This window comes from Symphalangus syndactylus, chromosome 5 (assembly GCF_028878055.3).
Source record: "Symphalangus syndactylus isolate Jambi chromosome 5, NHGRI_mSymSyn1-v2.1_pri, whole genome shotgun sequence".
NCBI lineage: Eukaryota > Metazoa > Chordata > Mammalia > Primates > Hylobatidae > Symphalangus > Symphalangus syndactylus.
In genome coordinates this window covers 33816945-33843357 of record NC_072427.2, presented here as the reverse complement: position 1 = coordinate 33843357, position 26413 = coordinate 33816945, and the positions used below count along the sequence as shown (strand labels likewise).

The window sequence follows — 26413 nt, the reverse complement described above, 5'->3', positions numbered from 1 at the left end:
ATATCACAGAAAGGATATACATGAAGCTGGAAATAGTGGTTGCCTCTAAAGAGAAAAAATGGGTGGCTGGAGAACGAAGGCGGAACAGAAATTTTTTACTACATTACTCTTCCGAAACTTTTGGCTTTTACGTCTAGTTATTATCTATAATTTTAATGTATTTTCTCCTTCTGTTACTTTAACATTTTTTACTGTGTGTGTGTGCATGACTACAAAGACCTCTTTATATTTCATCTTTATACCAATATTAAAATTACGTACTGATCACTTGATGCAACATTTCTTTCTTGACAACTCAGGAGCTCAACTTCTACAAACATTTTATTCAACATTTTACTGCTATTGAGAAGGCTGTTGTTGGTAATAACCTCAGTGAACACTGCATGATTTCTGTACTTGCTTCTTGGAGAAGCAAGGCAGCAGCACCAGGCAACAGAAGTTTATTATTAAATCGACATTGAAGCATTCAGGGATTAAGGAAAGCTACAAATCCAAAAACAGTGAATCCAAAAAAAGTCCCCTAGTATCCTTTAAAAATAAAAATAAGAAATAGTTCTAGTAACTGCAGCAATCGACAAGGAGGTGAAGTAATACTACAAGACGACATAGTTATATCCACTAGTGCAACGTGATTTAATCCTTACAGAGGTCCCTAAAACGTCAGAGCTGGACAACCTCACACGTTCTACACAGAACAGACAAGACGAGGCGCAGGCTCTGTGACCTTATAATGGCACACACACAACTGGCCCCATGCTTCCATAACTTCACTCTGCCTCCCGCTTTTTTCAGCCCAACCCCTCCAAACATGGGTCTCGGTCGGTCCCCTTAAGCCACAATGGAGGGAATACACTAGGCTAAGCAAATATTCCCTCAGGATTTCATGGCAAAGCCCTTTCAACCAAAGAAAGGATCGCGACTGAGGAGAAAGATAACAAGGTTTGCTTGAGGAGAGGTCTGTTGAGAGAGGCTACAGTCGGTGGTGGGAGAGAAGCCAAAGTCTGTGACGGTGTCTAGAGGGGCTGCACCACATCTACCGGGAGTAAGAACACCATGACAGCGGCTACCTGAAAGCCGTGATGGCTAGGGTTAGCGCTAGTCGGCTTGGTGATGAGCGAGGTGGGAGGGGGTCTACTAAGAAGGGTAGGGCGAGGGGCAGATGGGGGACGCAATGGCTTAGGAGGCGGTCGAGACTTTGTCTGAGAACTGTAATCAGGTCAGCCCAAGGGAGGATGTAACGGAGTCTGGAAGCTCCACTAAGAGTCCTAAGGGACTCTGAGGGGTACTAATGGGGTCTGCTGGGTTGGGGGGACCGTGACAGAATCTCCGGGGAGGCTGGAGGATCGGAATGGTGCCCGGCCAATGGAAGATACGGGGGGTGGGGTCTACTGGGGATCCGGGGCCGTGATCCGGTGTTTGGGAGGCTGGGCGCAGACCCGCTCGCGGGTCGTCTCCGCTGGGACGGGGCGGGGCGGCCCGACCGGAGCCAAATAGCAAGACTGAGACGTGGGCCAGGACTGGCTGTAGGGCCGCTGGGCGCTTGGGCGGGTCTTACCTCGGGCTCCGCCGCGGTGGCCACCGCAGCCCCCTCCTCTTCGACGGAAGCTGCCTTCCACCCTCCGCCCCAGGGTCGGGCCGGAGATGGCAGAAGAGGTCGAGGCCACCGAGGGTCGGACGGTTCCGGGAGGGTGGGCCCAGCAGCCTCAGGGTCCGGGCGAGCGGCCGCGGCGCATCCCCCGCCCTGTCAGAGAGACTCCGCCCGGCCTGGGCAGGCACATCCCCCGCCGCACCCCGCCCAGAGAGCACGCGTTGGACCGCCGCCTCAACTGCTGCCAGCGGCCGCCTCTGCCAGTACAACTACTGCCTCCGCCGCCGCCTTTCGCGGTCCTGGCTGTCCTGTACTCCCTCAACAGCCACAGCCAACCGCCTCCGCGTCCCTTGTCCGCTTCGGTCGCGCGCCCCCGACCCCGCGCACGCGGCCCCGCCCCGCGCGACTCCACGGCTGCAGGCGAGCAGGCGCGCGCGCACTTACCTCCCACGCCCCCTACTGCCAGCACGGGTCGACCCCGCCCTGTCCCGCCCCCGCACGTGACGCCACTGGAGAGTACGGCGTGCGCTTGCGCGGACACGCCCCATTTCCTACGCCCCAGGCGGCCCCGCCCAAATTTTTCTTCCTCACCTTACGGCAGAGCAAGAAATTCAGCTTTAGATTCTCCCTGTACTGGAGAGGGATGTCGCAAGGTTGGGGAAGAAACCTCTGAGTTTGCGACTGTAGCTGTCGCTTTCCGGCCAATACAGAGGTGCCTGAAGGCTGGTTGGGGTGGTGAGGCCCGAGGCAGGTAAGAAGCCTCCTCCCCACTTCGGTTTGTCTCAGTTTGTCCCGGCAGTGGATCGCTCTCCCACCCACTCAGATTCTGGCATATCCGTGCTCCCTCCCGATTCTGGACCTGGATTCTCAGCGCCGCCGGCCATAGCCCCCGCCCCTTTTCAAACACGCACGCTCCCTCCACCCACTGCCCCCTCCATTGTCCCCGCCCCGACCTCCCGTTTCCAAGTCTTCGTTTCCATTCATTCCTCAGACTTTTTCACTGAGTGGTTTCCATGCCTTGGGTTCCAGAATGTCAGAGGCGAATGAAATAGTCTCAGCTTTTTGAAGTGCTTTTATATAGCAGACCGTGAGAGAATCCGCAGTGGTAGTACAATAAAGTGACAATAGAGAAAAATGCGCGGGATGCTGTCTGCGCACAGAAGAGGGGTCCCAGGTTGTGTAGGAGGGGAACGTGAGGAAGCCCTTTCCAGGGCGACTTTTGGGTCACTTTTAGAGGACTGTGTTAAGACTAGTAATCCGGTACCTGGTCAAAGAAATAAGAAAGGAGGTAAAAGCAGAGAGAATAACGGGCGCAAAAGCATGTGACAGTGGTGGTCTGAAAGAGTCAAAAAAGAAGTAAAAATAAACCTGATGGAAACCGTACTGGTGTAGACTTCCCTTTAAAGAAGCATCGTTATAAAGTGAGAAATGAGGAACGAGAATATGGCCCTCAGGAATGTTTTCTGTTTAGGTAGAAGACTCAAAAGTGTACCATGAAACTGAGAAGTGGCCTCTTCGAGGGTGAGGGAGGCTAATTTATAAGATCAAGATTACTAGTGGAACGCAACCTTGTATGTGCATTTAAATCACCTGGGAAACTTTTTGTTAAATAAAACCAATACTGTTGCCCCGCTCTAGACCAATTAAATTCTGGGTTGTGCCAGGTGTCATTACTGTTTTTTAAAGCTCCACAGGTGACTAATGCTAAAGATTGAGACCCACTAAACTAGAGTGAAGGAAGTTGAGAGAGTTGGCTCTGTAACATTAAGATGGAGGTCATTTAGCCGGGCGCGGTGGCTCACGCTTGTAATCCCAGCACTTTGGGAGGCCGAGGCGGGTGGATTACGAGATCAAGAGATCGAGACCATCCAGGCCAACATGGTGAAACCCGGTCTCCACTAAATATACAAAAAATTAGCCCGGCGTGGTAGCGGGCGCCTGTAGTCCCAGCTACTCGGGAGGCTGAGGCAGGAGAATGGCATGAACCCGGAAGGTGGAGCTTGCAGTGAGCCAAGATCGTGCCACTGCACTCCAGCCTGGGTGACAGAGCGAGACTCCGTCCCAAAAAAAAAAAAAAAAAAAAAAAGATGGAGGTCATTTAACTACAGAGAGGCTTGGAGATGGAATGAGAAACTTGAGCGGCATTATGTTTGGAATAACTGGTCTGGGAAATGGGAGAAGGAGCCACTCTTGCGTTTCTCTTCAGCACTGTTCATTCCTCAGTGTTTATCAGGTCCAACTTAGTTACTTGTCTCTTTGCTCTCCCTTTCCCTTCCGTCCAGGATTGGTCAGCTGTTGTCTCCAGCCTTACAGCTCAAAGGCCATCCCCACTTCTGTCCCCAGAATGATCAGAGCTAAGCCAATTTATGAGATGCAGAGACCAACATCCAGAGTTAAGCCAATTTATGAGATGCAAAGACCAACATCCACTCTCATAGAGATTACTACATACAGTGCCTTGCTAATTTAGAATCTTTTTCTGTTATTTATCATTTAAGTTAGTAATGAGATATAAAGATATTTAAAATACAGCTCAATTAGGATCGAAAATTACCGTATTAGGGAAAGCAGGCCTTTAAACAAAGAATTCACTTGGCAGGCAGGGAAGCTGTATGAGGTAAAGACCAAGACAGTGTATGGCTGCTATCTATTAACTAGGGTTAATCCAAAAACCTGTCTATCAGACCCAGATAAAAACGAGTTATTGTTGTCTAGTATGGCTAGAGCATAGTATGGAGAGTAGAGGTGGGACAGAGATGAAGATGATAAAGTGGGTGTGAACAGATTATGAGGAGCCTTGAATTCCATGGTGAAGAGTTTAGATTATATTACTAGAAGTAATAAGTACAAAAAATGTTCTTAATCTCTTTTACCCAATGGACCTCGTTGGCAGTCCAGCTTATAGACTCAGTCTCAGAAAAATGTTCTTGAATGTATAAAATAGAATACATAGTAATATAAAGGAAACTAATTTTGTTAAGTTTTTAAAATATTAAAACAAATGTGTGATATATATGCACTTTATGCATTAAATAAAATCTGGCAGCAGGTCTAATTATGTAATTTCTAAGTAGTGATGACTATAAATTATATTTTGAAATGCCTGCAGCAACTTTAATGTGATGTTAAAATATCAGATTTCTACTGGTAAAAAAGAGTGCTAATACTGTAGTTTATGGTCCACACTTACTGAAGAAATGCTAAATTTCAGCTACTGATTATTGAAAACAAAGATGCAATTGTTTTCCCAGTCTAAGTTCACAGAACCCTGATATTCTAGCCACATCCTGGTCTATGGATCCTAAGTTTAAAAATATCTCAGTATAATGGTTTTAAGCAAGAGCATGACATCAAATCTGTGTTTCAGAAAAATGATGAAGCAGTGTTCACTTCCCAACCTCTGCTGGGATGAGAAGCTGGCTGTTTTCTTCTGTGTCTCTTTTACCTCTGGGGCAGCAACCAGTACTATCCCACTGTTTCCCAATAACCAGGGCCTGCAGAGGGACTGAGCTTGTGGATGTATATGTCTGTGAGAGCAATACCAGAAAATAAATCAGGAAAGGTAGATTGGGGCTATTTTTGTGGAAATCATTGAATGCCAGGCTGTAATTTGTAGTTACTTTGGTAGACAATGGAGGGTTGTTAAAATTTTTGGAGTAGAATAATGTGATTAGAGTTCTGTTTGAAAATCTAGAATAATGTGCAGGTTAGATTATCAAAAGAGAAGATAGGAATGAAGAGACTGGACTAATAAGTTAATTAATTTTTAAAAAACGGAATCTTGGGCCAGGTGCAGTGGCTCAGGCCTGTAATCCCAGCACTTGGGGAGGCTGAGGCAGGAGGATCACTTGAGCCCAGGAGTTCAAGACCAGCCTGGGCAACATAGTGAGACCCTGTCTCTCCAAAAAAAAAAAGAAAATTAGCCAGACATAGTGGTGCCTGCCTGTGGTCCCATCTACACGGGAGACTGAAGCAGGAGAATTACATGAGCCCAGGAGGTCAAGGCTGCAGTGTTCATGCCACTGCACTCCAGCCTGAGTGACAGAGCGCCTGTCTCAAAAAAAAATCTTGAGGTGATCTCTAGAGTCTGCTAAATTCCTTTATTTCCACAATGTGCTGACCAGTCTAACATACATTGACCAGAGTAACATACATTGGAATAAATGGCATACCTTTCAACAGGAATATATACCCCAGTGTGGGAGTCAGTTAACTTTATGTGGTCAAGAGGCTAGCCCAGTCTTTTGTATTATAAATGATATTGTTAGTACTTCTAATAAAGCAATGGCCTTACCCTAAGTATAAGTTCACAGATCTTGCCAAGGCCTTCCTCAGTCAAATTCCATCTATACCTGTGAGTCCTACATTTCTGACTTTTAAAGTCAGAACTCCTCTCTTTTTGCCAATTCCTTAAACTTCTTGGATGGGAAAGAAGTTTAGTTTAAACACATTAGCAAAAGAATGGAAAGTCCTCAAGGCCCAGGCAACCCATCTCCTTTGAAACTGATCAATACCAGACTATAAAAACTTACTGCTCAAATCCAGCTAGTACCCAAAGTACGTACTTTTTAAATGTTTTCTAAAAAATTGAATTTGGGGTTTAGGTATTACTGATCCAAATGAGTCCTATAAAATTAACTTCCAGAACTAGGTTCTCAGAGAGGCCACCATTACCACCTTCTTCAACATGACTAGCTTATAGTGGCTTTCTGTCCATCAAATAATTGGAGGCCATTTGGGTGGTGATATGAAAATTCAAGTTTATGCAGAACTTGAGGTTCAGCTATCTGACGCCTTTTGTGGGAGGAGGAGGAGTGGGTCTATCTGAAATCAGAAATAATACTTTTATGAGGCTTTTTAAATAATTTTTATTATAGAAAATTTCTGAAAGTTCCTTTCTCTGGCTCCCAATTAAGTGGCTTACTCCACAATCAACTTATAAAAGCACTGGATCATTGTCTTGATCCCAAAAAGTTTTCAAACTATAGTTACTATTTTGAGCATCTGTATTATTGTTTGAAAACCTTAGGCTTGCTTTCCCTGATGGCCAATGAATAAAACTCTCAAAGTCGTGTGATTCATTACTCATTCATTCATTAGATGTTTATTGAACCTCCACTATGTGCAAGGCACATTTTTGAAACCCACTAATGAGCAATTTCTAATGACAATTTACCTCTTAACTATCTATGAAAAAAATAACTTGCCAGGATTTGAAATCCTCAGAACAAATGAGATTAAAAGATCATAGCTTTTTTATGTTCTTTCAAATAGTGTGTTTGCATAGAGCTGCCATGTGCTGACCACAGTGATTATCTATGAAATGAGGTAAATCATGGCTTTAGCTTAACCACTCCTTATCAGACTTTGTTACCACATGTACTAAAATAAAGTTCTGTCTACACCTTTATAAAATATTATCTTACACAGACGTCTTATTAATTCTAATGGCCTCTCCACACCTGACCCTCACTCTTAGTCATTTCAAAGTTTGCAATTGTGTAAAGTCATTTCTCAGAAAATTTGAAGCAAAGTCACCACAAGAAAAACTTGGTATACACCAGGTTTATATTGAGGACAAAAACTGTGACACAATTACAAATGGAACTTTTTTTTTTTGTGATGGAGTTTTGCTCTTGTTCCCCAGGCTGGAGTGCAGTGGCGTGCTCTTGGCTCACCACAACCGCCACCTCCTGGGTTCAAGCGATTCTCCTGCCTCAGCCTTCCTAGTAGCTAGGATTACAGTTGTATATTACCACGCCTGGCTAATTTTGTATTTTTAGTAGAGATGGGGTTTCTCCACATTGGTCAGGCTGATCTAGAACTCCCGACCTCAGGTGATCCACCCACCTTGGCCTCCCAAAGTGCTGAGATTACAGGCATGAGCCACTGCACCCAGCCTACAAATGGAACTCTTGACGTAGAAATGGTAGACCAGGAATAAAATTATTTTCATGGTCAATGGCATCTTAGCCATTGATAGCTATGCCTAGTTACAGAGCAATAAATGGGGAGCCTTGGTGTTAGATGAAATCCTAAAAAGTCACCTGTTTTATCTCCTTGGCCCCAGACAGAATAAAGTGGAATTTATAGCAATAGAGTTACCAAGCATCATCATCACACCAAGTAGGTTTTGTACTTTGAGAGCTGAATTCCTCTGTGAAATATTGATGTTACAGGAATGTTGTTTAAATTCATAGTTCATTTATAAAATTGAGAATATTTCTTACATTTATAACAGTGTTGTGTTTTCCTGAGTTTTTCAAGATATGTTTCACTTCTGTATTTTGCTCACTCAGGAAAAATATTTATTTATTAAAACTCTAGTTCGTCAGGCACTGAAGTTAGAAGGTTGAGTAAAATCTAACCTGTGTACTCAAGAGGGTTATATAATAAATCTTGATGGTCATTCTTACGTGCCACATTATACAGATCTCCAGATGGCTTAGGCTTAGTTTTAAAAGGAAATGTTTAATTGGGGGGAAATTGAAACCCCCGAAAAAAGCCATGAACTTCCTTCCTGAAAATATTTTTGCCATAAAAAGCATATTTGAGGCCGGGCGCGGTGGCTCAAGCCTGTAATCCCAGCACTTTGGGAGGCCGAGGCGGGCGGATCACGAGGTCAGGAGATCGAGACCATCCTGGCTAACACGGTGAAACCCCGTCTCTACTAAGAATACAAAAAATTAGCCGGGCGTGTTGGCGGGCGCCTGTAGTCCCAGCTACTCGGGAGGCTGAGGCAGGAGAATGGCGTGAACCCGGGAGCCGGAGCTTGCAGTGAGCCGAGATCGCGCCACTGCACTCCAGCCTGGGCAACAGAGCGAGACTCCGTCTCAAAAAAAAGCATATTTGGTCTTGGATGTAATTATTTTTGTGAAAGTGCAAGTTGAATCAGACATCACAAGTTGGACGTAATCTTCTAATTTTAGTAAACATCAAATTATTTTTAAATATTTGTGTTTGAACATTTATGGAAAAAAGATTAGACTTACCTGTTTTATCCAGAGGACAGAAGTAAGACTCAGAAGTTGAAAAAATGGAAATATTTTATGTCATTGTAAGAGTGGGAACTGGTATATCTTTTCTTCCTCTTCAATATGGAAATCACTGTATTTACTAATTATGTGTTCATTATTAAAAGAGGAAAAATTAAAGCACAATATCAAAAGGTAGAAGGAAAAAAGCAAAAAAATATTAATCCTGTTTCTTAAAATGATATTTGCACTTGATGGATATCATTCTTATTTTTTGTGTATATTTTTATCATATACAGATGTTTATGTCAGAGCATATTATGAACATTTTTCTGTTAATAAATTTGTATTGACAATATTATATTTAATGGCTGAAAACTATTCTGTTGTGTGGAAACCCTGTTATTTAATTTACCAGTCCTTTTTTGAACTCCAGATTATTTCCAGTTTTTCTGTTACAGATACTGCCATGGTGACCATCTTGTTGAATTTTTGCACACATTGTTAATGTTTCCCTTAAGATAAATTTCTGAAAGTATAATCCCTACATATATAAATTTCTTAAGAATTCCAATATAATGGCAAATTACCCTTGAAAAGGCTTATATGTATGACACTCCTATCAAAATGAGGCATCATTTACTCATTTCCCATAATCTCTCAGCAATGCTAGTTATTATTAGTTTTCTTCATCTTTGCTAACTTGACAGGTAAAAAAATGAAATTTTATTTTAACTTGCATTTATTTGATTACTACTCTGATGTCCAGTGTCTTTTCATGTGTTTATTGACCAGTCATGTAAGTGTATTAACTAATATTTTCTAATAATTTTTTAACTTTTTAACATTTAAATTTGTATTCTATCTAAAATATAATTTGATGTAAAGTATGAAGTAAAACTCTTTACTTTTTTAATCAAATAATTAACAAGTTGTGCCAATGCTACTTATTAAAAAATCCAGCAAGCATATTCCATACTTCAATATACAGATAATAAAGTACTGATAGATAGTCCTCCAAAAAAAGAAAGAGGATTTCATGGTCAAATAAGTTTGGGAAAAGATCATACCAAAAAAAGTTAAAATTTTTTATCGCCAGACTCTCGTTAGCTTCTAGTGTTTGTGTGTGCATTAGGAGTTAGCATTTCCTAATTTAATTGGCCATGTAATCTTTTTTCTTATTTATTTATTTATTTTGGTGAGATGGAGTCTCACTCTCACCCAGGCTGTAGTGCAGTGAGGTGATCTTGGCTCACTGCAACCTCTGCCTCCCAGGTTCAAGCGATTCTCCTGCCTCAACCTCCCAAGTAACTGAGATTACAAGCACACACCACCATGCCCAACTTGTTTTTGTATTTTCAGTAGAGATGGGGTTTTGCCATATTGTCCAGGCTGGTCTCGAGCTCCTGACCCCAGGTGATCTGCCTGCCTCAGCCTCCCAAAGTGTTGGGATTACAGGTGTGAGCAATTTTTTTTAATCATGTAATCTCACTTCATAGGTATTTCAGGAAATACTTATGAAAGCCTGTGGAACTGTATACTAGCACTAGCCACATGTGGCTATTTAAATTTTAGTTAATTAAAATTACTCAGTTCTTCAGTCACACTGACCATATTTCAAGAACTCAATAGCCACAAGGGGCTAGTGGCTACTGTATTGAACATTTTGCAGATAAAGGAAAATTTCCGGACCAGGCACAGTGGCTCATGCCTGTAATCCCAGCACACTGAGAGGCTGAGGCGGGTGGATCACGAGGTCAAGAATTCAAGATCAGCGTGGCCAAGCTGGTGAAACCCTGTCTTTACTAATAAACTACAAAAATCAGCCGGGCGCAGTGGCAGACGCCTGTACTCAGGAGGCTGAAGCAGGAGAATCGCTTGAACCCAGGCAGCAGAGGTTGCAGTGAGCCAAGATGGCTCCACTACACTCCAGCCTAGGCGATGGAGTAAGACTCCATCTCAAAAAATAAAAAAGGAAAATTTCCGTCACAAGAAGTGCTATTGGACAGCACTGCTATAGAAACATAATGTTCAGTGGAACACGCGAACACGCTGAAAACACTGGAATAATCCATAATTTCTCCTGCTGATTTGTCAGGCAAACATGATTACTACTACACTACAAGAACAGACTCTCTCATTGATTTGTAAAGACTCCATCATCATATTTAAAATTTCTAATCTACAGTTTTTTTTATTCTATTGATTTATCTATTTCTGCTCCAATACCACACCCCTAGTTTTAATTCAAGGTTCTGCACCTTTCTCTCTGAGAGCAAAAATGAAGAATTCTTGCATGGAGTAGGAAATTAGATTAGAAGTGATAGTAAAGGCGCTTTCACTTCCCAGACTCTGTAAATGTAAACATTTCTCTGCCAAACTTGATTTATATTATGTTGAGCTGTATACTCAATTATTTATTCATTTATTCTACAATTATTTATTGAGTACCTGCCTGGTAAGCACTGTTTTAGGTCCTGGAGTTAAAATGGCAAACAAGGCAGACAAGGCCCCTTGTCGTCTTATTTTCATAGAGCTTACATTCTTATTTTGGAGAGGGAAAGAGAAGAGGCAGGGGGAGGAAAAAAGAATATGAACCAATAAATAAATTTAAAAACTATCACATAGTCATCAGTGCTATTCAAGGAATTGAAATTAGAGTGATAGTAACTGGTAACCTCTTTGTTTTGGCTGCCCTGAGACCTCTGTGACTTAGTGGCATTTAAACTAAGATCTATCCAACAGAAGGAGCTAACTACTAGATGGTCCAGGCACAGCTAGGACCACCCTCAGGAGGGAAAAAGCTTGGTGTATTTGAGGAATAAAAAGAAAGTCTTTGTGGCTGGGGCTTAGTGGGCAAGCAGGGAAATAATAGGAGATAAGGTTGGAGAAATAGCTGAAGCCACATTTTCATGTAGGGTTTTGTAAACTAGGGTAGGGAATTTTCATTTTTTTCTGAGTATGATAGTGAGCTACTAGAGACTGCTAAGCAGGGAATAGACCTGACCTAATTTAAATTTTTAAACAATTTTGATGGAGAATTTATTGGCAGGGTCAGTAGTGGAAATAGGAGACCTGTTAGGCTAAGTCAAGAAAGAAATGGTGATAGATTTGACTAAGGGGATAGTAGTGAAGATGGAAAGTATTGGACAGATTTAGAACATTTAGGCTATAGAATCAACAGGACTTGTTGTCAATTGGATGTGAGGTGTGAAGACAATAGAAAACTCTAGGATGCGCCTGGGCAACATAGTGAGACCCTGCCTCTATAAAAAAAAAAAAAATTAATTAGCCAGACATGGTGGTATGCACCGATAGTGCATATAGCTACTTGGAAGGCCACTTGAGCCCATCGGTTAGAGGCTGCAGTGAGCTATGATTGCGCCACTGCACTCCATCCTGGGCAACAGAGTGAGACGTTTTCAAAGAAAGAGGGAAAGGGGAGAGGGGGAGGGGAGGGGAGGGGAAGAAGAAAAAACAGAGAGAGTGGAGAGAGAGAGAAAGAAAAAAACTAACTCTTGGATGATGTCTGTAATCCATTATATAGTAACTAGGTTCAATTTTCAGTCTGATTATGGCAGGCAAAATTGGGACACATAAGACACCAATAAATATATTTTAACCAAATGAATAAATTTGCTTTAATAAATGTTTCTCTCCTGTACACATTTAAGCTGCTAAAGCATAAGCTTGTGCTCATTCCTTTATTATTAGGGAATCTGGTTCCTAAGAATTTGAGGTTTATGTCATAAACACATCAGCTATGAGTAATTATTAGACTGTTCCCCTGAAGTATCCAAGCCAACAGAGGAGACTGAATGAAACACAGAAAATTGCCTGCCACAGTTGCAAAAGTTCTATGAGACCCTCATATTTTATTTTTAAATTTCATGCTGATTTTGCATTTTATGCCCAAGTTTATGTTAATAATTAAAATATTTTTAGTTGCTGATTTAAATGTTTTAAGTCAATGATTAAGTTGTTTAGCTCTTTCCCCTAAAGTTGGTCAAATTAAAGCTCTAGGAAGATGCCCTGTGATTAACTTGTGTTTGTTTCTTGGACTTTCTTTGTTGCTATCTGCTGGCACATGGGCATGTATCCATTTAGAGAAGCATAGATGCATCTCCGAGCATTTGTAGTTTGGTACAACTTAAAATCTTGAAATCGTAGCCAAAGGGAGTGAGGAAGGCAATTGCATTTAGAAACAACTGACTTTTATAATCTGCATTTACTTTGTAATGTTTTTAAAAAACATACCTGAATGAGGCTGTTTCTCTCTTTTTATTTTTTTAAGGAACACTTACTGAATAATTAGAAAAAAATGAGTAAAGGTCACAATTCTGGAATAGAATGTTTTCAGTAAAACAGATTTATCTGGAGTACTACTTAAGTCAATAGCCAACAGGCTTATTTTCCCTGAAGTTTTGAGAATTGCTGTATGCCATATAAAATCCTTGTTAATTTAAGACTCTAATACATATTTTAATCCCATAAAATAAATACTTACACATCTATAAAATAGACAATTATCGTTAATATCCATTGTAAATTAGTATTTTTAAGCATTTCCATTCATTAAAAATCCAGATTGAGTCCGGGTGAGGTAGCTCACGCCTATCATCCCAGCACATTGGGAGGGCTAGACAGGAGGATCACTGGAGCCCAGGAGTTCAAGACTGTCTGGGCAGCATAATGAGACCTCATCTCTACAAATTTTTTTTTTTTTTTTTGAGACAGTTTCGCTGTTGTTACCCAGGCTGGAGTGCAATGGTGCCATCTTGGCTCACCGCAGCCTCCGCCTTCTGGGTTCAAGCGATTCTCCTGCCTCAGCCTCCAGAGTAGCTGGGATTACAGGCATGCACCACCACGCCCGGCTAATTTTGTATTTTTTTTTTTTTTTTTTAGTAGAGATTGGGTTTCTCCATGTTGGTCAGGCTGGTGTCGAACTCCTGACCTCAGGTGATCTGGCCACCTCGGCCTCCCAAAGTGCTGGGATTACAGGCGTGAGTCACTGTGTCCGGCCACATTTTTTTTTTTTAATTAGCCAGGCGTGGTGGCAGGCACCTGTGGTCCCAGCTACTTAGGAGGCTAAGGCAGGAGGATCACTTGAGCCCAGGAGGTCGAGGCTGCAGTGGCCATGATTGCACCACTGCACTCCAGCCTGGGTGACAGAGAGTGAGACCCAGTCTCAAAAAAAGAAAAAAAAAAAAAAATCCAGACTGAAACAGCAGTAACACCTCCAGTTAAAAGTTAATCTGGCCAGGCGCCATAGCTCACACTTGTAATCCCAGCATTTTGGGAGGCCGAGATGGTGGATCACCTGAGGTCAGGAGTTCGAGACCAGCCTGGCCAACGTGGTGAAACCCCGTCTCTACTAAAAAAAAAATACAAAAAATTAGCCAAGCATGGTGGTGGGCACCTGTAATCCCAGCTACTCAGGAGGCTGAGGCAGGAGAATTGCTTGAACCTGGGAGGCAGAGGTTACAGTGAGCTGAGATCACGCCATTTCCCTCTAGCCTGGGCAAAAAGAGCGAAACGCCGTCTCAAAAGAAAAAAAAAAGTTAATCTGTCTGGAAACTGCCTTTAAGATAGTTTAATAAATATCCCCAGTGCTTTATTAGAACTGTAAAAGTTCTTAAAATTAATTCAACCTGGAAATTTACAGATTACATAACAGTGATCTAGAATACGGATTGGCAAACTTTTTCTCTAAAAGGCCAAATAGTAAATATTTTAGACTTTGCAGACTACTCTGTCCTTAGAGCTCAAAAGTAGCCATAAACAGTATGTGAACAAGTGAACATGACTTTGTCCAATAAAACTTTATTTACAGAAACAGGCAGTGGGCCAGATTTGGCCTGCAAGCTGTAATTTGCTGACCTTTGGACTAGAAAACCAGAATTTTTTAGGAATTTTTTTTTTTTTTTTTTTTTTGAGATGGAGTTTCTCTCTTGTTCCCCAGGCTGGAGTGCAATGGCGTGATCTCGGCTCACCGCAACCTCCACCTCCCAGGTTCAAGCAATTCTCCTGCCTCAGCTTCCCGAGTAGCTGCAATTACAGGCATGCACCATGCCCAGCTAATTTTGTATTTTTAATAGAGACAGGGTTTCTCCATGTTGGTCAGGCCGGTCTCCAACTCCCGACCTCAGGTGATCCGCCTGCCTCGGCCTCCCAAAGTGCTGGGATTACAGGCATGAGCCACTGCACCCGGCAAGATTTTTATAAACAGGATGACAGAATTTAAAAATTGGCAGAGATGACAGCTTAGAATCATAGAATATAGAGCTAGTGGAAACTTAGAAAAGAGCTAGTGGAAACTTAGACATCAGAATAACTTGGAAATATCTTAAAAATGCAGACGCCCAGATCCTACCCCAGGTGTATGCTCTTTAAAATCCCCACAGATAGGTGAGCATGGTGGTGCACACCTATAGTCCCAGCTACTCAAGAGGCTGAGGCAGAAGGATGGTCTTGAGCCCAAGAGTTCAAGGATGCAGTGAGCTATAATCACACCACTGCACTCCAGCATGGGCGACACAGCAAGACCTCATCTCTTAAAATAATTTTTTTAAATCTCATAGAAGATTCTAATACACTTCCCTGGCTAGAACCACTGTTTACCTGGTCCGGACCACTCAGTTTACAGATGATGAAGCTGAAATCCATAGGTTAAGTGACTTTTCCAGAGTCAAACAACTGGTTAATTGTAGATCTCAACTGAATCCCAGGTCTGACTCCCAAACTATTTTTTCTACTGAACCAGCAGCTTCTTCCCTTGTATCAGCAGGCCATCAGAATGGCTCCTATTGAATTGTGAATTCTCCCTTCAAGTTGGTTTTTATTACTTTTTATTTAATTAATTTGCTTTTTATAACAAATTCAAGTAGTATGCATCTTAAGGATTTTAGGATTAATATGAAGAAGTAATCTCCTCCTTCTATTAAAATTAAACCTTAGTTAAGGAAGTGTTCTACACTTATGAATTCAATATTAGCTTCATTTAGTTACAGAATTTGGAAGATACAATAAACTAACCCCTGTAATGACAGGGTTTGTGTATACTGACAACACATTAACATCATTGCTTCACTCAGATTGAGAGAACAGTTTTCCTTGGACTTAGCATTCTCTCTCCTTATGCCAAAGATAAAGCACAAGAGCAGAGTCATGCCATGGCTAGTTCCATCTTTGATAACTCTGTGGCTTTATATAAAGAGACAAGTGCTTTATTTTCAAGAAATCTTTGGGGTCCATTATTGCCACCTCAAATATAGGGAACAGGGAAGGAAACTAATTTTTTTTGAGAGCCTACTGTAGATCAGACAAGGTGCTGAGTGTTTTCACTCATGTTTTTAATTCGTGTAACCTGTGATTATGTTATTACTACCTCATCTTACAGATGAGGAAAATGAGGCCCAGAAAGAGGATGAATAACTTGCCCATGATCACTTAAATAGTAAGTGGCAAAGTCAGAGCCTAGACCCAAGACTTCCTAGCCCCAAAACATAGAACTATATGTTTGGTAAGATTTTACAAATAGAACTATAAGGAGGTCATTGGCTCCCCAGTTGACTCACCTTTCTTGCCCTTCCCCTAGTCTTTCTTACCATCCACCAAGACCAAGTACACAGATCTTTTAACTCTGAACGAATTTACTATTAACAACAGAACAATAAAGGATAACAGGCAAAGCATAAAACCAAAGAATAAGGATGTTACAAGGAATACAGAAATCTTAAGTGGCCTTATTTCTTTTTTTCCCGTAATCTAGATTTTCTGACTTCCCTTTAAAAATATTTCATTCATCTGGCAAACATTTATTGCACTTCAGATATGCCAGGCACAGTGCTCACTACATAGAAAAGAAATATTCCTAAATGATTATAGATGGCTCTTGGTTTTTTGCTAGGTCCCCTTCTGTCTCCTTTTCTCCCACCCCATGGATAATGTTATTATCATCCGATCACTCACCCCAACTGAAACCTTCAGACCATTTCATAATTCTTTTTTTTGTTTTTTTTGAAACAGAGTGTCACTCTATCCCCCAGGCTGGAGGGCAGTGGCGCGGTCTCGGCGCATTGCAACCTCTGCCTCCCGGCCTCATAATTCTTTTTTATCTACCCTCCTCTGATCACTTACTGAGGGTTATTGATTCTCTGTCTACAATATCTATTCCTCCACATTCGTACTATCATTTCTCCTGCTTTAGGTCATTACCTCCTACCTTTACTTGCAATAAAAATCTAATTGGGCTGGGCACAGTGGCTCATGCCTGTAATCCCAGCACTTTGGGAGGCCAAGGCGGGCGGATCACCTGAGGTCAGGAATTCGAGACCAGCCTGGCCAACATGGTGAAACCCTGTCTCTACTAAAAATACAAAAATTAGCCAGGCATGGTGCCAGGCACCTGTAATCCCAGCTACTTGGGAGGCTGAGACAGGAGAATCGCTTGAACCTGGGAGGCAGAGGTTGCAGTGAGCCAAGATCGTGCCACTGCACCCCAGCCTGGGTGACAGAGTGAGACTCACCTCAAAAAAAAAAGAAAAAAAAAATCTAATTGATCTCTGCTTTCAATTTTTCCCCCTACCAATTAGTTCTATGTATTACAGCCGAATTATTATCTTCCCAAAGCATTGACCTGGCCATTAATGGCTCCCGCTTCCTCCAGTATAAATTTCCAACTCCTTCACTGGAATTCAGTCCGTCACCACTTAGCTTCTAAGAATCCTCTAATATTTGCCTGCACCCCTACGACTCCCACTTCATTCTAGCCACGCTAGACTATTCAGGATTCTCTCCACATTTGAAAGCACTTTCTTTGCCTCTCTGTCTTCCACATGCATCCAACTCCACTTGCCCTTCAAGAGCCCACTTTTATGCCACTTTCCTCAAAGCCATTTCTGATCTGAGCACTCATTCCTTTTCATCCTGTTAGCCAGGAATGATTATTCTCTCTTGTGAATTCCCATACATTCTGTTTGTGCCTCTTATGGATTTCTTATCTCATTGACTACAAGCCACTTCATACATCTTTGTATCTCCTGTAGCACCTAATATTAGGTGCTCAGTAGGTATTTGACTAAAAGAATTGTATATGCAGTATGTGTTCATTATAACAAAATAGGTTTAAGCTCAGAAAGGGTAGAAACTATTTCATTCTCATTCTATATTGCCACCCCCGACACAAAGGAGAACACTAAGTAAACATTTGTTAAATGAAATACATTACAGTTATCAGTCATTGGGTTATAAATTTCCTGATGCCATAATAGATACCTAGAAACACTTTGTCTTTTTTTGTTTATTTGTTTTTTTGGATGGAGTCTCGCTCTGTCACCCAGGCTGGAGTGCAGTGGCGCTATCTAGGCTCACTGCAACCTCTGCCTCCTGGGTTCAAGCCGTTCTTGTGCCTCAGTCTCCCTAGTAGCTGGGACTACAGGCACCCACCGTGCCCGGCTAATTTTTTGTATTTTAGTAGGGACGGGGTTTCACCATGTTGCCGGGGCTGGTCTTGAACTCCTAAGCTCAGGCAGTTTGCCTGCCTTAGCCTTATGTTGTATTTTAAAATCCTAGTTATGTATGTTTCTTTATATTGACAAATACCACAAGATAAAGGTCATGTATTCTTATTCTCACTTTAAGCTGGGCGCGGTGGCTCACACCTGTAATCCCAGCATTTTGTGGGGCAGAGGCAGGAGGATCACTTGAGCTCAGGAGCTTGAAACCAGCCTGGGCAACAAAGTGAGACCCTGTCTCTACAAAAATTTAAAAATTAGCCAGGCATGGTGATATGCACCTGCAGTCCTAGCTACTCTGGAGGCATAAGCAGGAAACTCGCTTGAACCTAGGAGTTTGAGGCTGCCCCGAGCTATGATTGCACCACTGTGCTCCAGCCTGAGCAACAGAGCGCAACCCTGTCTTTAATATAAAAATAAAAATACTGTCTTTTGGCCCAAAATGCCATCTTCCAGTAATTCGCCAAAATGACTAACACAAAGGGAAAGAGGAGAGACATCCAATATATGTTCTCTAGGCCTTGGAAAAAACATGGAGTTGTTCCTTTGGCCACGTATATGCAAATCTATAAGAAATATGATATCGTAGACATCAAGGGAATGGATACTGTTCAAAAAGGAACGCCCAGAAGTGTTAACCATGGCAAAACTGGAAGAGTTTACAGTGATACCCAGCATGATGTTGGCATTGTTGTAAACAAACAAAGGCAAGATTCTTGCCAAGAGAATTAATGTGCATATTGAGCGCATTAAGCACTCTGAGAACAGAGATAGCTTCCTAAAATCGTGAAGGAAAATGATCAGAAAAAGAAGGAAGCCAAAGAGAAAGGTGCCTGGGTTCACCTGAAGCACCAGCCTGCTCCACCCAGAGAAGCACACTTTTTTGTTTGTTTTTTGTTTGTTTTTGAGACAGAGTCTCGCTCTGTCGCCCAGGCTGGAGTGCCTCCCTAGTAGTTGGGATTACAGGCACCCACCACCACGCCTGGCTAATTTTTGTATTTTTAGTAGAGACGAGGTTTCGCCATGTTGGTCAAGTTGGTCTCGAACTCCTGGCCTCAAGTGATCCGCCCACCTCAGCCTCCCAAAGTGCTGGGATTACAGGTGTGAGCCACCATGCCCAGCCTGAGAGAAGCACATTTTGTGAGAAATAATAGAAAGAAGCCTGAGCTGCTAGTAGGTGTTAAAAAAAAAAAACTCTGGACTATAAAAAATAAAAATAGAAAATATTTTCACTTTACAGAAAAGGAAAGTGAGAGTTAAGGAAATTTAGTAATTTATTTATGATCACACAGCCAATGAGTAACAGAATTGAATCTAAAATTCAAGTCTTCAAATACGAAGTTTAGAGTTATTTTTGGCAAAGGGTGGGTTTGGCTAAAGGCTAGTTGAGTTCTATTTGCATTAGAATTTTTGGAGTTAAACTTGCTGTCATGCTGTATGAAACAGAATTAGGGCCTTGATTAACATTTTGTCTGTGTGCTTGGTATTTTAAAAATCAAACAGACAAAACACAAAAACTATTTCTGAAGAAAATCTCAGCCCAGCCTGTGGACATTCCCTTCAAGGTGAGAGATAACTGACTGTTGAGGCAGTCTTCTTGTAGGTTCCTTTCCCTAGTTGGGTTGGTGTTGAAGAGTGGGTGTGATTTCAGCAGGCAGTATAGAGAGTAGGTCTCCGGGTTTTTGCCAAGCTACATGACCTGGCGCTCACAACTATTCAGTGTTTATTGAAGACATAGGAGACAGATGCTGTAGCCAGGGAGCGGTGATTCTGCCTTTATATTCATAAACTCTTACATCAAGTCACATCGACAAGCTGATTACCTAAACTCTGTCAAATTGCTTTTGTTTGATTGATCTGTGCCCATTTGCCATAAGGCTAGATAGTAAAGATTGTTATAGGAAACAATCCTATCTGTTTCATCTGTTGTAAGGATACTGTGAGGCACTATTTGTTATGATGCACCATGTATTTTATGAAAATCTCTTCAGAAAAAACTATCGGACCATAATACAAAGAATTATTTTACCTCTCCTGAGCAATTGCTTTGTTTTTGTCTTATGGACATTGTGAATGTTTACCTTTGTCTGGTCAGATGCCAAAAAGCTTAGAGCCAAATTTGTGGCCCACCCATAACAAATGTGCTCTATGCCTCATTAACTTTATTCTTGGCTCCAGTTTGTGTCTCTCCACTAGTCTTTTTTTCTTAAGAAGATCCTAATTCATGCCATCTTATTATATATTTTTTCTTTTTTCTCATAAGCAGCCTTATGTTGTTTCTCAGGTAGTCAGATTATGACATACTGTGTCTACATAAAACCATGTTGGATGCCCCTTCATTTACTTTGGCTTTTTTTCTTGAGGGGTGTATTGATTTTTCATACAGGTTTTTGCAGCGTTTTGTTACACGAAAATGGTTATATCATAAAATTATTGCTTAGGCCGGGCGCGGTGGCTCACGCTTGAAATCCTAGCACTTTGGGAGGCCGAGGCGGGCGGATCACGAGGTCAGGAGATCGAGACCACGGTGAAACCCCGTCTCTACTAAAAATACAAAAAATTAGCCGGGCGTGGTGGCAGGCACCTGTAGTCCCAGCTACTTGGAGAGGCTGAGGCAGGAGAATGGCGTGAACCCAGGAGGCGGAGCTTGCAGTGAGCCGAGATCGCGCCACTGCACTCCAGCCTGGGTGACAGAGCGAGACTCAGTCTCAAAAAAAAAAAAAAAAAAAAAACATAAAATTATTGCTTAATAGTGTAGTCAAGTGGTAAAATAACTGGTCTAATGGTCAGAATTGATTAAATTGATGTCATAATTCTAGTCTTGTCTTTTACAGCATTATTACTATTTTCTTATAATATGCTTTGTTTTGCACTCTTAATCTGCATATGACAGTTTATTGCTGTGTGATTTTCAGAAATATTGTCGTGCTGCCAGGTCAGTACATAACAGCTAACTCTGTTGAGTCTGTTAGGCTCAAATATTCTACACTCATCAGACTTGTCTCACTTTGGGTGATCACAAGCATATTAATTTCATCACACAACTTGTCTTGCTTCTCCTCTAAGTTAGTCATTCTTTTATTTAGACAAGATAATGTGAATGGATATTTGTTTTCAAACCTCATTTGCTTTGATTGGTTTGGAGCTCTATCTGGATTTTCCGATTATCTTACTAATGTCATCTAATTGATAAATATTATTGTACAACTTTTTAAACTCTTTTAGTACTTTCAAGTAAAATTATTTGGTCTTCTGTACAACTCTCTAGGGTATGTAAGGTGGGTATATGCCTTTTTTACAGATGGCATACAAAAATGATTAAATGATTTTATATGCCATCTGTAAAAAAGGCGTATACCTTTTTAGAAAAACAAGGACAAAGTCATTTAAATGACTGCTCAAGATGATACCAGCAAATCAGTGGTAAAACTAGGACTAGACCCAGGTTTCCAGAATCTTATCCCATACTACCTTTTAAAAGAAGTCAAAATAAGTTCTAACTTATATTGTAAACATTACATCATCTTTATCATACCCCTTGAGGCTAAAGCTATGAAACAGGCAAACACATGTTATATCACTCATGCTCATAGCAGGGCAGAATCAGGAATGAGTTTCATTCGTATTAGTCTCATGATTTTCTGTTTTTAAAATTACAATTCCTTTTAACTACAGCCGTAATCACTGTCACGTTCCATTATGGAAGGAGGAAGCAATATTTTATCTTATCTTTTGAAAATTAATGTTGAGGCCAGGCGCAGTGGCTCACGCCTATAATCCCAGCACTTTGGTAGGCCGAGGTGGGTGGATCACGAGGTCAGGAGATGGAGACCATCCTGGCTAACACAGTGAAACCCCATCTCTACTAAAAATACAAAGAATTAGCCGGGCATTGTGGCAGGCGCCTGTAGTCCCAGCTACTTGGGAGGCTAAGGCAGGAGAATGGCGTGAACCTGGGAGGCGGAGCTTGCAGTGAGCCAGGATCACGCCACTGCACTCCAGCCTGGGTGACAGTGCGAGACTCCATCTCAAAAAAAAAGAAAAAGAAAATTAATGTTGAAATGGAAAGTATTTCCCTTGGAAATTAGTAACTTTTTTCTTTAGATTCTTTGAATTCATCTTTAATATAAAAATAATTTATCATTATACTTATTCATTAAGGAGCCAAATAATACAGTTAATGGTATGGTGTTTGGTAAAACATTAGCTATAATTTTAATCAATCTGTGTGCTTCAAGAGGATATTTAAAATTCATGCTTACTGTGTACATGGCAAGTTTCCAGTTTTCATTCTAACTAATCGTTTACATGTAGCACATAAGCTAGAATTTCTTATAGTTACAGTTGACCCTTGAACAACACGGGCTAGCAGTGCCAACCCCATATGCAGTCAAAATTCTAGGTATAACTTTTTTTTTTTTTTTTTTTTTTTTGAGATGAAGTCTTGCTCTGTTGCCCAGGCTGGAGCACAGTGGCATGATCTCAGCTCACTGCAACCTCCGCCTTCCAGGTTCAAGCAATTCTCCCACCTCAGCCTCTCGAGTAGCTGGGATTACAGGCATGCCCCACCACGCCCGGTTAATTTTTGTATTTTTAGTAGAGACGGGGTTTCACCATGTTGGCCAGGCTGGTCTCAAACTCCTGAACTCAAGTGATCTGCCCACCTTGGCCTCCCAAAGTGCTGGGATTTCAGGCATGAGCCACCGCACCCGGCCTAGGTGTAAGATTTGACTCCCTAAAAACTTAAATATGCCAGGTGCAGTGGCTCACACCTGTAATTCCAGCACTTTGGAAGGCTGAGGTGGGCGGATCACGAGGTCAGGAGTTCGAGACCAGCCTGGCTGATATGGTGAAGCCCTGTCTCTACTAAAAATACAAAAAAAAAATTAGCCGGGCTTGGTGGCACATGCCTGTAATGCCAGCTGCTTGGGAGGCTGAGTCAGAAGAATCGCTTCAACTCAGGAGGCAGAAGTTGCAGTGAGCTGAGATCGTGCCACTGCACTCCAACCTGGGCGACAGAGTGCGACTCCGTCTCAAAAAAAAAAAAAAAAAAAAAACTTTACTAGCAGCCTACTCTTGACCAGAAGTCTTACCAATAACATAGCCAATTAACACATGTTTTGTAAATGTATTATATACTGCATTCTTACAATAAAGTAAGCTGGGGAAAATATTAAAATCATAAAGAAAAGAAAATATATTTACTATTCATTAAGTGGAAATGGATCGTCATAAAGGTCTTCATCCTCTTCATCATCATGTTGAGTAGGCTGAAGAGGAGGAGGAAAAGGAACAATTGGTCTTACTGTCTCGGCGGTGGCAAAGGCGGAAGAAAATCCATGTGTGAGTAGATCTGCACAGATCAAACCCACCTTGTCCAAGGGTCAAATGTGTATTTTTTTTACCACAACCCTATAAAAGTAACTACTATTTTCCAGCCACATTTTACAGTCAGGTATTTATTGACAGTAATATTCTCTTCTGGCTCTTGTTCAGCTTCTGGAATTTCTGAGCCGCCCTCGTCAGTACAAGATGGACCCTGTAGTCTTGAGTTACATGGACAGTCTACTGCGGCAATCAGATGTCTCACTATTGGATCCGCCAAGCTGGCTCAATGACCATATTATTGGGTTTGCGTTTGAGTACTTTGCCAACAGTCAGTTTCATGACTGCTCTGATCATGTCAGTTTCATCAGCCCTGAAGTCACCCAGTTCATCAAGTGCACTAGCAGCCCAGCAGAGATCGCCATGTTCCTTGAACCACTGGACCTCCCCCACAAGAGAGTTGTATTTTTAGCCATCAATGATAACTCCAACCAGGCAGCTGGAGGAACCCACTGGAGTTTATTGGTCTACCTCCAAGATAAAAATAGCTTTTTTCATTATGATTCTCATAGCAGGAGCAACTCAGTTCACGCAAAGCAGGTAGCAGAGAAACTGGAAGCTTTCTTAGGCAGAAAAGGAGACAAACTGGCCTTTGTGGAAGAGAAAGCCCCTGCCCAACAAAACAGCTATGACTGTGGGATGTACGTGATATGTAACACTGAGGCCTTGTGTCAGAACTTCTTTAGGCAACAGACAGAATCACTGCTACAGCTACTCACCCCTATATACATCACAAAGAAGAGGGGAGAATGGAAAGATCTCATTGCCACACTTGCTAAAAAGTAGCTATTGAAGTATATTTGCGACTTTTGAAGGCTCCTCTTTCTGCCCTTCCCCATTTGTTGGATGGCTGCAATCTCAGTGCCTGAGGGAAGATGCCTAGTAGAGGAAAGCTTAATACTCTTTTTCCTGAAAGAATATCATCCTCTGTGTTATCCCCATGGAATGTTTCACTTTAACCCTGACTGGAGAGCAATATGTTCTGTGAAAATATCTTGAAACTGTACACCAAAACCTTACAACCAACTTATTTGAACATTTATTATACACAAGGTTTAAGTAAGACTTTTCTTATTGGTATATAATTAATTTCCTTTGGTCTCCCTTATCCACATTGGCTTATTCTGGAGGAAAAGCAGTGATCTGTAAAACAAATCAAGAATATATTAAATCTAGAGGAATGCAGGAAAGAAAACTATAAAACAGAACCAAAAACTTGTTGCACAGCCTACATAATTAAGAGATCAACTGGCTGGAAGCAGATCAAGGCCTAACCTCATTCAAGACCTAAATATTATGAGACTCAGTTATTCGGTTTTGTGTGATATCTCTTCCATTCACCATGCACAGGCTTTTCCAGCTATCTGTATAACGTTTGCAAATATTTGATAAAGATGATGTTACCCTATCTTCCTCCATCTGATTCCTGGAATGCTTGAAGAAAGGGGAAATCTTGAGTAACCTCATTAAAATTAATGTCTGGTGGACCTCTCAGTTTGCTCACTGATTGGGTAGACTTGCTACTCTGGATTAATAACTGCTTTTCTCTGCCTTGTCTATATTAGCCATGCACATACTTCCTCCTTATATCCAAAGTTCTTTGGTTCTAAAATTCAGAGTTGATACCTTCCCAAGGTTACGTGTTGTTTCAGATAAATATTTGTGCTTCCTGATGGTTACAGGTTTTCCTCTCTGTCCTTAATTCTGGCAGAATTGTTTTTAGTTATGTCATGGTAATTTCAGGATGATTTTTGTATCTGAAACTTAACAGACTTAGAGTTGGTTTGTTTTTTAAATATAAAGGAAGAAAAGTGACCTTTCTCAGCCCTTTTACTTAATTAAAAATGCAGGGAATGTAATTTGTAAAATGTGGAACCAAGAGTACAACGAAATACTATCCCTCCAGAAGCACTGATGTGTTTCAGTTGTTTCAAATAGTAAACAACCAGATGACATGTTAGGTACACACATTAATTCTATTCGTAATGAGAATTAGATTGCAAGGCCTATGAGACTTGAAAACCAAAGATGAGCTTCAGCCGTGAAACTTATTTCAGCTACCTCCCCAGCCTAACCCTGCCCCCAGCCCGCATGGCCCAAAATAACCTCACCACTCAGTGACCACAGAGAAAGCAACTTGGTTCCTTTTAGCCAAGAAGGGAAAACACAGTAAGGGTAAATAAGTACAGGTTACATAGCAGGCCTGAGTGAGCAGGAGCTGAAACTAAAAGTCAAAGAGAAAGCTATCAAAAAAAGTTTCCATTTCAAGTCGGTACGTTTTGGATAAAAACCAGTCCTAATGGAAGATGGGGCTAGGAAAAAGATTAGGAACTGGCAGTCATCCATAGAGGTGAAATACAGAGGGAGGGACAGCAAGAGAAGTGACAAAGGTCGCTGATAGGCCACAAGTGTAGATAAAGATAAGAAAACAATGTTATTTCAGTGACTGTTGACTTAGGCAGCTAATCTAGACAAAGTCAAATCCTCTCTGGGAAAAGTTATCTTTCTGACAATGCAAAGTATGTTTATTTAAATATCAGAGTATCTTCCATCTGAGAGTTAAAGCATATGAGAGCAATCTTTCCTAACTCCCTAAGATTCATCTTATAAGTAAATTTTTAAACTAAACTAGTCTTTTAAATATATATAGAAATATATATATATACACACGTATAGACATACATATATATATATATAATCTATATGTATATAATGCATTTTCCAAATGCATTAGCCTGATTGGACTGTGCCACAGATTAGTGTCCTCCCATGAAATTTTGAGTATATCATTTGTAAATGTTAGCATTATAAATTACAGGAGAATTTAAGAACTGACTTGTATTTCATTGGATACTGTAGTACCCAGTAAGTTACACACCTGCTTGACCACATACCATTCATGTTACATGACACAAAATAGGAAAAAATCTTTTGCTGGTATTGCGTTCCCT

At 41.3% G+C, this 26413-nt stretch overlaps 2 protein-coding genes across 10 annotated transcripts in view; one reads left to right on the top strand and one right to left on the bottom strand.

Moving 5' to 3' along the window:
- The window catches only part of MYO9A (myosin IXA), a 300363-nt gene extending 298326 nt beyond the window's left edge, over positions 1-2037 (bottom strand). For 3 of the 5 annotated variants that reach the window (XM_063638792.1, XM_055277889.2, XM_063638793.1), the window contains exon 1: positions 1556-2007. The gene's annotated coding sequence lies outside the window, so the exon portion shown is untranslated. Of the gene's footprint in view, positions 1-1555 lie in introns of all 5 variants that reach the window. The other 2 variants (XM_055277888.2, XM_055277886.2) reach the window with 2 other exon arrangements.
- Positions 798-24956, top strand: SENP8 (SUMO peptidase family member, NEDD8 specific). Of its 5 annotated transcripts, none has more exons than XM_055277911.2 (2): positions 798-939; positions 23574-24956. In XM_055277911.2, exon 2 carries the CDS (start codon positions 23610-23612, stop codon positions 24246-24248), a length of 639 nt encoding a protein of 212 aa, XP_055133886.1. In that variant the 5' UTR covers positions 798-939; positions 23574-23609; the 3' UTR covers positions 24249-24956. The 5 variants fall into 5 exon arrangements, with proteins under 5 accessions (XP_055133886.1, XP_063494878.1, XP_063494879.1 ...); XM_063638808.1 differs by having other exon boundaries at positions 802-939; positions 23347-24956; XM_063638809.1 differs by having other exon boundaries at positions 818-1042.
- Positions 24957-26413: the final 1457 nt, after the last annotated feature.

Bases quoted from the DNA above. Each gene is read 5' to 3' on its own strand.
- SENP8 (XM_055277911.2), top strand. From the start codon at position 23,610: ATGGACCCTGTAGTCTTGAGTTACATGGACAGTCTACTGCGGCAATCA.